The 12,959-nt window shown below is 38.8% G+C and overlaps 1 protein-coding gene across 3 annotated transcripts in view; it reads right to left on the bottom strand.

The window, feature by feature from the left end:
• Positions 1 to 12,959, bottom strand: part of LOC102183919 (mitogen-activated protein kinase kinase kinase MLT) — a 169,857-nt gene that overhangs the window by 65,245 nt on the left and 91,653 nt on the right. For all 3 annotated transcript variants that reach the window (XM_018064757.1, XM_018064740.1, XM_005675949.3), the window contains exons 6-8: positions 11,558 to 11,586; positions 11,300 to 11,437; positions 3,414 to 3,500 (exon numbers count right to left, since the gene is read on the bottom strand). In XM_018064757.1, the coding sequence (XP_017920246.1) occupies positions 3,414 to 3,500; positions 11,300 to 11,437; positions 11,558 to 11,586 (254 nt within the window). The remainder of the gene's footprint in view (positions 1 to 3,413; positions 3,501 to 11,299; positions 11,438 to 11,557; positions 11,587 to 12,959) is intronic.

Below are 12,959 nucleotides of genomic sequence, written 5' to 3'. Positions count from 1 at the left end.
GTTGATCTTTTCATACTGACAAACTTTTTAGATACCACATGTGAGACATTATAAAAGGAGACATAATTATTTTAAATTATCTGACATGTTCAAATATCAGTTAAATCGAGACTCAGACACTACATAAAGGATTATTTTCATGCACTAAAAAGTACTTTAAAAGAGAATCTCAAATATTTAAGTGTGATTATATAACTGTGGGTATTCTATTAAAACATCCTGAAACAACCAGCTGTTAACACCAGGTCTGCAACACTACTTAAAACTTAAATATTTAAAAATAAAGGTTTCAAACTGAAAATGAAAATAATTCCCACTCATTAAATTAGGCATGACATTTTTCTTAGAGATTATATTCTTTTTTTTTTGCACTATTTTCTACATAAGATACAATAATTATTTTTTAAGTCAAGTGTATCACCTTTTTCTAAAGTGTAGTCAAGAAAAATGGACTAAGTTTTTGGATTTCCATGTTAATAGTTGTTTTGCTACTTAGAATAAAACACATTTATGTACTTGAAAAGATGGAGTTATACTGCTAGGACATTCTGAATGACTACTAATTGAGTTTTATGGAAAGTCCAATGGCATACAGACATACCTGTAAGACTTAAAAATTAGTAATACTCTCTTAACTTCATGTCTTCTATAATGGTTCATTGTTTGCTTTGTAAAGTTTAACAGCATTTTGTGGATTATAGCTTCAATAGAATTTAATAATAGAAAAAGTTATTGTTTGACGATCTTATTTCATTATTAGGGGTTTGGAATCAAAGGCCTTCAGATATAATTTTTAGAAAGTATTGATTTTCCTATAGATGCAAAAAGCAATTCTAAATGGTGTAAACAAATAAGCTCTAGAGTCTAGTTAAGAGTAATGTATCAGTGTCAAGTTTTTGGTTCTGATATTATATATACTGATATTATATATATATATATATCTATGTCTCACGAGTGGGGGAAGCAGAGTGAAGGGTACACAGAATTCTTTGTAATATTTTTGCAACTTCCAATGAGTCTAGGATGACTAGCTCACATTTAAAATATCTCCCTAAAAGTTTAAACATGCCATTCTTTATTTAAATGAGGCCTTTGAAAAACAATTACAGCTTTCTCTTTTCAACTCAATAACCCAAGGTATTCCAGAGCAAAAATAAACAAAATAATTAGAAACTGAAGGGATTTTTATAAATTATATTTAAGTCAAAGTCTCAATTTTATTATAAAATAAATCCTTGGGAATTATTTTAATTGCTATCTCAACAGAATTTGTTTTGATTATCAGGGCCACTATTTATGGGGTGAAATGAAGACATCTTCTTGAATGATGATAATGGAAACATTTGAACTTCATTTCCATATTTCTGATAAATGTGCAGAATGAGAATAGATAAATACCCTTGTAGCACCCAATCTGCATTTGGTTCACTAGAAAGTTGAGAAAATATATTTCACCATGTGGGTTTCTTTCAACTATTATATTTAATAAATACAATAGGAGAGGCATTTGAATAGTCCCCATCTGTTATTAGCTGATCATCATATCACCCCACGGATAAAACAGTACACTCTAGGGGATTCCCTAGAGACAAACAGGGAGAGGGCCTCCTCATGTACCCATTGAGGAGGTCCTGAAGGCTATTTGTAGGGGATTCTCAAGCCTCAAGTCAACTACTCAAAGGCAGCTTCTAAATTCATTTTTTTCTTCAGCTTTAAAAATCCTTGATGGATACTCCAATATTTTCAAAGTGCTTTAGATTCACAGCTATTCTGCCCTCCTTTAAATGAAATATTATTTTAAAATATTAATTACTCTGTCTTATACATACTTGGAGAGTTCAGTCAGCTTTAAAATAAAATTTCTTCCTACTTTATTTTGAAATGATACGGAGAAAAAAAAAATGACATTGAGTGTTCTGCTCCAAAGTCAACAGAAGGTCAAAACCTTCTTTGCTCTATTTGTCAACCCAGAACTAAATGTCTAATCATCTCACTGGCAAAAGAAACTGAACAGAAACAAGTGGGTTCTCATACCATGAAAATAATCAGTTATACTGTGTGTGAGGTCTGATTGAATAGCACACCAGGAAGAACCACCACATTTAATTAAAACAGAACAGCCTCTGTGAAACAATGAGTAAGACACATTCTTAAATATTACACCTTTTCATTTTTCTTTAAATTGGCAGCTCTCTCCCATTAACTTCAGCTATCATGAACATTTCATCCAATCTCAATGGCTCAGGAGGACAAATTAATAAGGTAACTGTGGATTATGTGATCTAAATATGAAAACTTGGCTTCTCTCAGTCAATAGCAGCTTTTTGATTGATCTAGTTTGTTCCTGCACTAACCATGGAGAGCAGATCAATCTAATTCTTTTAAGGCATTAAAAAGGGAATATTACTACATATTTGCCTTTTGGCAAATTATTTTATCCTAAGGCTGCACCCTTCCCTTTTGTGGAGGGCACAGATAAGATGTGGAAATGAAGAAGTTTTGTGAAATAAAGTTGTTTTGCAGTGTTGCAAAGACAACTGCGTGCTTCCATCACTTGATCTAAGTTCTCATAATACCTTGATATTGGATGCTTCATCTTTATGCTGAGAATCTCCATGGCTGTGCGTTTCAGTCACAATTTTAAACCTTTCAAAATGTAGTTGCTCTCTTTGATATGAATGTACCATGTTCTCTGATGTAGGCTCATAGGTCCAACTAACTGAAAGCCTCAATTTGTGGGAAGAAGAAAAGCGAGGCTGGGGACACAGCACAAACGCTGTTTACGCCACTGAAGTTCTTTTGAAATGGAAAGGCTCTGCATGAAGAAGGGAGCAGTTATGCCACTGCCTCGCCAATTCCAGTGAGGAGCTCATCTTCAATGTAGTGTTCAACGTAGGTGGCAAAACTGTAATTTTTCCCTTTTTTGAAACTATTTTTTCTTCTTTTATTTTTGAAATTCTCATCTAAGCGACAGTTTCTTGTACTATAGTGACTCCTGCTGGGAGAGGTAAGTTGAAGTAGCTGAAGGTCTCTTACAGATATATCAACTCCCGGACAGTAAAAAAGATGTCCTAAACGCAGGAGATGGAGTTAAACTGTTCCCCTACCTTGGACGCAACGGCTTCTTTCATCACTAAGAACAAACCCCTAGGTTTTACAATTGAGACTGAGAAACTAGTACAGTACTTGTACAATTTTTGATCTACAGCATCACGACGTGAAGCTGCAACAATTAGATGTAAAGGGTCCATTCATGAGGAATAACATCACTTTGACCCTTTGTGTTAGCTCCTACTGCTAATCTTTCCATAAGCGTGAACTTACTTTCAATTTGAAGAAGATGAAAAAGTCTTTTGCAAAACCCCAATACTGTTTTCTGATCTATGTACCTGAATGGGGAATCGTAGTCTTACCTCGTTTTTTTCCACTACAAGCCAAGCTACTTGTAATCCTTCCAAACCTTTAAAGGGGACCTCCCTTGTTAGCATCTCCCAGAGAACCTGGAACAAAAAGGAAATGGAATTTTTATTCTTGTACTTTATATTTTTGGTATATTACTGAAACTTTAACATTTAACTGTATCCAATTACCAGACACAACCAACTCCATCTGTAGAAACTTGGGCAAAACATATATATTCATGCATAGAGCTTCTTCCGTGTATTTTATACATATACATATATTTTGTTGTTGCTGCTGTTCTTTTTTATTTAAAAAAATCCACTTTAGGGAGTAGAATATCTACATCCGGGCTTAAAATTTTATGAAACCAATGCGCCTAAGTGGTTTAACTGTATTTTGTAAATTAACAGAATTCCCATGGCTCACCATAAACTAGATTTTACACTTTGTTAGTCAAAACTCTTTGCACCTTCAATCTCTGATAAATTTCTCTGTATGAAAATAACTGGGAATTCAAACATATTTTCAAAGCTTCAGTAGCAGTCTCATTAAAAAAAAAAAAAAAATTGAGCCCCAAATCCAAATCACTGGCTAAACCACTTACTCCACAATGGTGGATACTTGCAAGACTAACATTTAGATTCTGTGTTTGGAGAACTCTTTCTCCAAATGAGTCAGTCTAAGGGATTTATTTTCATCCACCTATGATATAATCTATTAATTATATTCTAAAATGTCATAAACACCTATGTACATACATAGGCTGTTCGCATGTGCATGTGTGTGCAAATGTATGTATACGTTATCTCTCTGCAATCCTTGAGATTAGCTTGATTAGTAAATCTGCACTGGAATGCTGAAACAAAGCAAATCGATGTGCGAAATGCTGAAAACAGCTAATGATTCTGTATTCTCTTTAAACTCTGAGTCATGGAGATTTTGCTGCCAAGGTAAGTCAATGGTAAAGAATCTGCCTGTCAATGCAGGAGACGCAGGTTCAATCCCTGGGTTGGGAAGATCTCCTGCAGCAGAAAATGGCAACCCATTCCAGTATTCTTTCCTGGAAAAACCCATGGACAGAGAAGCCTGGCCAGCTACAGTCCATGGGGTCAAAGAGTCAGATAGAAGTTAGCAAGTAAACAACAACCACAATGGAGAGTTTTACTTTATTTATACAATAAAGTACTTTATTTATACAAATGAGTATCCAGATTTGAGTCTATTGATACTTTTGTGAAGTGCAAAAACAATTACAATTTTATCAATAATAGCATGATAATAACAGCCACTATCATTTATCGAGGGATTATGTTCCAGGTTCTCTGTTAAGCCTTTAGGTATGCTGTCCTGATTAATCTCAGTCCCATCAGATGGGTATCATTCTCATTGTACAGATGAGGAAACTAAAGCTTAAGGAAGTTAAATAAACTTGCCCAAAGGCATTCAGTTATCAGGTGACAGAGCTAGAATGTGAACTTCTTGTCTCACCCTGAAAGTCAAGGTCTCAACAAGAGGTAACTTTGGAGATGGAAGAACGAGAGTGCAGCAGGCCCTAGTTTAGGTAGGTTTGGAGCCAAGGCAGAAGCAAAGACACGCAGCTCCTCTGCTTGACATTTCTGTTGTTCTAAAAACAAAAACTCATTTCTAAATAAGAGTGCAGACTGAGAATATATACTCTATTCAAGCAAGTCCGATACCCACTATTTCCTTAGCCAGTGCTCAGTCTTACTCAAGCCATAACATGTTAAATGAGTTCTGGCTAATATACTAAGGTAATTAGCAGGAAAATCAGGGAAATTGGCAGATGCTGCTCAAGCAGGAGAAAAATAATTCCCTGAAGCTTCTTTGCGCTTTTAATCAAGTGTGTAAGGTACTTCTTTAGAAGAGCTACTGAATAATTCTATTCGAGTCACAGAAGTGATTAGGAAAAGGTAAGGGGCACCCCAGAAGGGGCTGATTCGAGCAAATGCTGGAAGTTCAGGAAAGATGGGAACCAGAACAGGTACGTGGTCACCTGACACTGGGCAGTGGGAGGGGATGGTGGTGGTGGAGGAGGGGTGGAGAAATGGCAGGAGCAAGAGGGATGAGCAGGAAATGAACCCCCTCAATTTACTGCAATCACTACTTCCTGGTGTTGGGGTTCAGAGGGGAAGGGGTATAGAGTGCAAAAAAATGAAGGGGTTTGGCATTCTTTGGAAAGAATGACTCTGCCTCAAATGCCCAGGACACCAGAATGTTTAGATGAGCAGCCTTGTGCCCCTCCTTTTAGAGTCTGGCCTTCTGACCTGTCTGCACAATACACATCACACACACACACACACACACAAGCTGCTTGGGTTTTTTGTGGGGTAAGAGGCAGAACTAAGAGCCTGGGGAATGACAGCAGAAAAAGATTTATGCCATTCTTTATCTCAAAATATTCCACTGGAAAGTGTCCAAAAATCTAATAGGATCAGAGTTATATTTCTCTAAGGGTTCCAACCCTGGAAAAAGTAAGATAGTTTCATTCTATTCCCTCCTGTGTCTCTAAAGACCTACCACAAGGAGTAGCCATCTGATGGATGTGAAACTGGCAAGAGTGGCGTCCTGAACTGCTGGATCCTGAAGCCCAAATGAGATCTTGAGTTTAATTCCAGGGTCAGCACATCTCAAGATTCCCTACTATTTATTTGCCAACTTCAGAAATGTATCAAAAAGTAGGTGATGTGAGATAGGACAACAGCTTTTTCTACTTAGCAAAATCACATTTGGCACAAAAAAAAGTAGCTTAGTTAAGGAAGTCACTTGGAGGTCTAAAAATATATTAAACTATGCCTGAAAATATCAGTTATGGGGATGCAGGCCAAACATTATTGTGATCTTTCACCTTAAAAATATTTTCCAACTCATGTTATATTGAGACATCCCTACATTTAAACTGTGCTTGCAAGGAAAATTTCTATTTTCGGCTTACAGAAGAGAAACTTGGACAAAGCTGTGTACTTTTCCTGCCTTTTCTTTTACAATGGAAAGCCATTACCTGAGCTGGGTGGTTCTGGAACAGGACTCACAGACAAGCGAAGCAGTGATGCTCACTCTGAAGCTGCTTTATTTTCAAAACTGGTTTTGGCTGAGAAGCTTTGGAGCAGGTAATCCTTTCTGCATTGCCATTAGGAGAGCTTTGTTTTTAAAGAGTGGTTAGGCCTTGGGTTCTCAGAACGTTTACTCTTCAATGATTCTGGCTTTCCTGAACTCTTTTCTCTTTTGTGGACAATATCCTAAACACTCCTTCAAGAGACGTCATCAGAAGAGGACAGAAAAAAATCTACTTCCTTATAAAATACCAACAATGGCCTGCCTAGTGAAGTTTACCAGCGTACAAGCAAGGGTCACAAGATCTATTTCTGGCATTTCACCAGCATGTTTATTTTAAGGCTGTACAAGGCTGGCTAGTCTCACAATGTGTTAAGAAGAGCCAAAGGTTAATTAAATTAAGCTGCGGAGGGCCAGGGACTTTAAGACTACAAGGGGCTAAATTCTTACAGCAAGTCTGAGAAAGAAAAATAAAAAGCAAAAATACAATGGGGTTTTTTGGTTGGGTTTCAAAAATGACAACTGTTTTTTATGGTCTTATTCATCTGTATGTGACTGCTATGTGAGTAGGGGGGCTCAATGAATGGAACAGACTTCTAATGAACTACGGGATGTCCTATGCAAGCAAATATACTTATCGACAAAGAAGTCCTGCTTACTCACCTGTTCTGAAAGGACGTGAAGAACTCTCAATATCTGCACTGCTTCCTTAGATAGATATTATTTTCAAAGTTTATGGACTATAAACTTCTAAAACTAACATGGTTCCTGCCTTAACAACTATCCTCTCCTGGCCTACTACCTTGGGCATGTGATGCTTTCTTGACTTTAAAAAAAATTTGTGATGGTTTAAACAAACAGGATCCGTAAAGCATGCTCTGTACTTTTCCTTTTACTAATGTTGTTGAGAGTAAAACAGGAAAGAGTTGTGATTAAATAAAATCCTGATTTGTTGTTTATAACTAAATGAGCATATGTGTACTCTTCTGAATGGAATTCGGCTGATGCAGCCACGGGGTAAGAATAACCAGCATTCTGAGTAAACCTCTTTCAGAGAGTAAAAGAGCAGTCGCTATTTTAAAACTAACAGATTTACTGAAAAGGCATACCCTCCCCCGCCCCACCCAGTTAAAAGAAGACTCTAATAGGAATATAGAATTGATATTCAAAAATATGTGACTGAAGCAGACAAGTCCTGAAGAGCAACACCAGATCTGTAAATGCAGAGCAACCCTGGAAAGGTCCAGTGACTGGCTCTAAGGTTTGCTGTAAGATTGATTACTTGATGAAAGAGTTGTTAAGCATTTGATAGGACGGGGGAGCCTGGTGGCTGACGTCTATGGGATCACACAGAGTCGGACACGACTGAAGTGACTTAGCAGCAGCAGCAGCAGCAGCAGCAAGGCTTCCCTGGTACCTCAGACAGTAAGGAATCAGCCTGCAATGCAAGAGACCTGGGTTTGATCCCTGGATCAGGAAGATCCCCTGGACAAGGAAATGGCAACCCACTCCAGTATTCTGGCCTGGAGAATCCCATGGACAGAGGAGCCTGACGGGCTACAGTCCATGGGGTTGCAAAGAGTCGGATATGAATGAGCAACTAACATTTTCACTTTTCATCTCTCAAAACAAAAGTAGAATCAGTAAATAAGTAGATTGAAAACCTAATTCATAAAAAGAAAGGTTCAAGGCCCATCTACTGAGTAGTGGTGAGTAGTTCCTTGAAAGGAAAGCTTTTTAATAAAATAAGCTGTACATTTGCAGGTTCAGAAGTCTTGATTTAAACTACATTTAATATGGTGGGGGGGGTGGGGCATTTACTGTGGAATGAGTGAAATGGATTATAAAAAGATACAGTGAAGACCCTAAGCTCCACAAAGTCCTCTCTTCACATCTTTTGTAATTTCTATGTAGAAGGCAATTTGTTCCTGGTCACTGGAACCAAAACTCCATTTCAGCTAAGGAAAAGCAGGTGGGTACACTTAAACAAAGTCCTGGGCAACTGTAAAGCTTTGGGAAAAGGCAGTGTGAACTGTGCTTTCATAAATGAGATAATACTGAACCCCAAAGTTCACTCTATACAGAACTCACAGTTGTGTCTTTCCAGTCAAAGATTTAAGAGGGAGGGAAATTCTAAGACATGGGGAGACTTTTACAAGTAAAAGCACTGCACGAGAACTTGCAGAGTGCTCAAGTGAGCCTTAAAAATCTTCTAATTCACATGAATGTGCAATGTAACTTAAAAACTCTAGCCATCGAAATATATTTATACATGTTTACATCCACAGGCAAGGGGAAAGAGTGAGAACTATGGTCCCTACAGATAGCTGACTGCTTTTAACAGTTTTAAATGGCTGTATAAAACAAAAGAATATACAACAGAGACACTGTAAGGGATCCTTACTCTCTCGTCCCTTATAGAAAAAGTTTGATGGTTCCTGATTCCACAGGATAAAATGAAATGCTGGACCCAAGAAGCAGGCAAAGTAAAATTTAAATTGCCCTAAGTTGGTGACTTCACTTTCACTTTTCACTTTCATGCATTGGAGAAGGAAATGGCAACCCACTCCAGCGTTCTTGCCTGGAGAATCCCAGGGACAGGGGAGCCTGGTGGGCTGCCGTCATGGGGTTGCACAGAGTCAGACACAATGGAAGCGACTTAGCAGCAGCAGCAAGTTGGTGTCTAGCACAGTGCCTGACACAATAAATAGGCTTTTACTTTGAAATGAAGGAACATAACTTCATTAGAAGGAAATAATCTCACAAAAAGTCTTAAATTGCAACAAATTTCTCCATTTTCATACTCCCTGGCAGTTGAGTTGCAGGATGGTTAGAATGTAGTAATTTAAAAAATATATTTATTTATTTATTTTGGGCCGAGCTGGGTCTTTTTCGCTGAACACAGGCTTCCCTTGTTGTGGAGCCTGGACTCTAGGCGCTCAGGCTTCAGTAGCTGGTGTGTGTGGGCTCAGGAGTTGTGATGGATGCACTTAGGTCCCATAGAATTAGTTGTATGTGGAATCCTCCCAGAGCAGGGATGGAACCTGTTTCCCCTGCTTTGGCTAGCAGATTTTTAACCACTGAACGAACCACCAGGGAAGCCCAGAATGTAGTAACTTTTGACATACAGGACCAGCTTTAGAATCTATTTCTTCATGAACTTCTGGGCTTTGCCTTTTCTTTTGGTAAGAACTATTTGATCACTGTCTAAAATAGGTTATAACTATACCCCAATATAAAATAATAATACTTTAAAAAGAAAAAGATATTAATTTCTTAAAGAAGTTATAGCCTTCATTCTTAGAGACGCACAGAATTAAGGACAATTAGATATTTAGCCTGATGCTGCTACTATCTTCCAAACTTTACAATTCCAGCCTTTCACCAAAAACATGTATTTCATTTATGACATGATTTTTTTTCAATAGCCAATAAAATTGATATTAGATACATTTGGTACACATAAGATGTAGTATGACAGAAAAAGCTAGTGAACTGAAACCAGCCCAGAACTTACTGAGGCCAGCAGGAAGTACCTAGAGCCCGACTGACTCTAAAGAAACAGGAATGGGTTTGACGATGTTGGTATCCTCCTGTACCATCAGCTATCACCTTAGCTGAGAACACAGAAAGTCAGGAGGAAGAGGCATATTGATCTGGTCTAAAGTTAGACAGCTTTCTCCCCCATTACTATGAAAATGTCCTTCAAAGAAGTAACAATATAGAGAGGTAGTATGATCAAGAGATGAGAGGTGAAGACTGGGGTTCCAAGTACTTTTTTTTTTGTTAAAGCCTTGCTGGCTGCGACAGGCGTGTGGGATCTTAGTCTGTGACCAGGGATGGAAGCTGTGCCCCTTGCATTGGGAGTGCAGAATCTTAACCACTGAACTGCCTGGGAATTCCCTCCAAATGCTATTTTGGGCTTTTTGTAAAGGATATATATATATATATATATACATATATATATATACAGCATTTTTAGGGATAAAAAACTTATCCTCAAAAAAAGGCTCCAATGAATTCCTTCCTCCACAAAGAGCTGCCCTGCCCACTCTCCCCTCCCACCCCTCCACTCTCCTGTTGTCCCACTTCCTCTCTGCTAATTCAGACACAACTTATTCCTCAAGGTGGTCCATCTCAAGACTCCTCCTCTAGCAACTCCTCCTTCTGCTTCTTCACTGATTGGTTCCTGCGGTCTCTGCTCCTTGAGCCTCCCACCCCCAACCCCCACAGTATTCTACTCTTATAACTGCGTTGCCTGGTCAGTCTTCTTCTGTGACACCTTAGATCCAGGTTTCAGACAGTCACTCTACGAGACCTGCAGCACACATGGGCAAGGCCATGTACCCAATAAGTACATTTTCTTCTGCATTCTCCGGAAACTCACTCATCACTTTAATGGCTGACACTCAAAAATTTCCTGTTAATTAACTCATTCAGCGTATCTACGGGTGGTTTTGGAGCACCACACTACAGTGAAGTCCCATTCGAAAGGCCCTACATTTCCACTGACTTACAGAGACATTCTACAGTCCTACGACCTCCCAGAAAAGCAGAAGGGCATCAGGTCTAATACTATTTGAGGACCCATCGAATGTGCTCCTTGCACACGGCACTGGTTTCTTCTCAACACAGGACGAAATAACTAACAAATGATCAGAGTAAACCTTCTAATAGAAAGTATTCTCTCTGTTGCCACTGCACTGGATATTCTACCAGGAACAGTATCATTGCTTTAAAACCATGTTAAACTGCTATGCCCTGCTTCGGTACATTGTTTGCTTTTTAATGCTCTTTGGCAACAAAAAATGAGAAGTGAACTCACCACACCATAGGAATATGTGTCACAAGTTTCAGACACAGGGAGACTTTGGATGACTTCAGGAGCCATCCACGGGAAAGTTCCAACCAAGGACATATGTGTTGTATGGTTGTGGAACCGCGAGGCGCCAAAATCGCAGATCTGAGAAAAGAGAAAGGAGTATCAACTTTCTTTTTACTGACTAATAAAACAAGCATCAGTCATAAAACCTACATCTGAAATTAACCAAATTTCTTAAAATTAAAAAATTACTAGTCCTACCTTCAACACCCCATCAGCAGCTATAACAACTAAAAGGGAAAAAAAGATAAATTATGAAAGTCATCCAGTTTGAGTTATCCTGAAAAAAATCATAAACGTGTATTTTTATCTTTCATGTGGGATTCTGAACAGTAAAATCAAAGTATTTACCACACTGAAGATTTTACAAAATGGAGCTGACATTAAAATAAAAATACAAAACTAATTCTATAAGGTGCTGATTAAAAGGGCTTTAAGACCTCGCTTTAGAAAAGGCAGAGGAACCAGAGATCAAATTGCCCACATCCGCTGGATCACTGAAAAAGCAAGAGAGTTCCAGAAAAACACCTATTTCTGCTTTATTGACTATGCCAACGCCTTTGACTGTGTGGATCACAATAAACTGGAAAATTCTGAAAGAGATGGGAATACCAGACCACCTGACCTGCCTCTTGAGAAACCTGTATGCAGGTCAGGAAGCACCAGTTAGAACTGGACATGGAACAACAGACTGGTTCCAAATAGGAAAAGGAGTACGTCAAGGCTGTATATTGTCACCATGCTTATTTAACTTCTATGCAGAGTACATCATGAGAAACGCTGGGCTGGAAGAAGCACAAGCTGGAATCAAGATTGCTGGGAGAAACATCAATAACCTCAGATATGCAGATGATACCACCCTTATGGCAGAAAGTGAAGAGGAACTAAAAAGCCTCTTGATGAGAGTGAAGTGGAGAATGAAAAAGTTGGCTTAAAGCTCAACATTCAGAAAACGAAGATCATGGCATCCGGTCCCATCACTTCATGGGAAATAGATGGGGAAATAGTGGAAACAGTGTCAGACTTTATTTTTTGGGGCTCCAAAATCACTGCAGATGGTGACTGCAGCCATGAAATTAAAAGATGCTTACTCCTTGGAAGAAAAGTTATGACCAACCTAGATAGCATATTTGAAAGCAGAGACATTCCTTTGCCAACAAAGGTCCGTCTAGTCAAGGCTATGGCTTTTCCTGTGGTCATGTATGGATGTGAGAGTTGGACTGTGAAGAAGGCTGAGCGCTGAAGAACTGATGCTTTTGAACTGTGGTGTTGGAGAAGACTCTTGAGAGTCCCTTGGACTGCAAGGAGATCCAACCAGTCCATTCTGAAGGAGATCAGCCCTGGGATTTCTTTGGAGGGAATGATGCTGAAGCTGAAACTCCAGTACTTTGGCCACCTCATGCGAAGAGTTGACTCATTGGAAAAGACTCTGATGCTGGGAGGGACGGGGGGCAGGAGTGCCGGGGTCCAGCCCCAGTGGATCCAGGGTGATTTGAAGGTGGGGACGGAGTCAGCGTCCTTAGAAAAATGCATATTTAATTACAGATATAGAGAGAGATTAGAAACGGATAGTGTAGTAGGAAGATTAGTGGAGAAAAAGAGG

Source organism: Capra hircus, chromosome 2, assembly GCF_001704415.2.
Source record: "Capra hircus breed San Clemente chromosome 2, ASM170441v1, whole genome shotgun sequence".
Classification (NCBI taxonomy): Eukaryota; Metazoa; Chordata; class Mammalia; order Artiodactyla; family Bovidae; genus Capra; species Capra hircus.
This window is presented reverse-complemented; position numbering and strand designations above follow the sequence as displayed.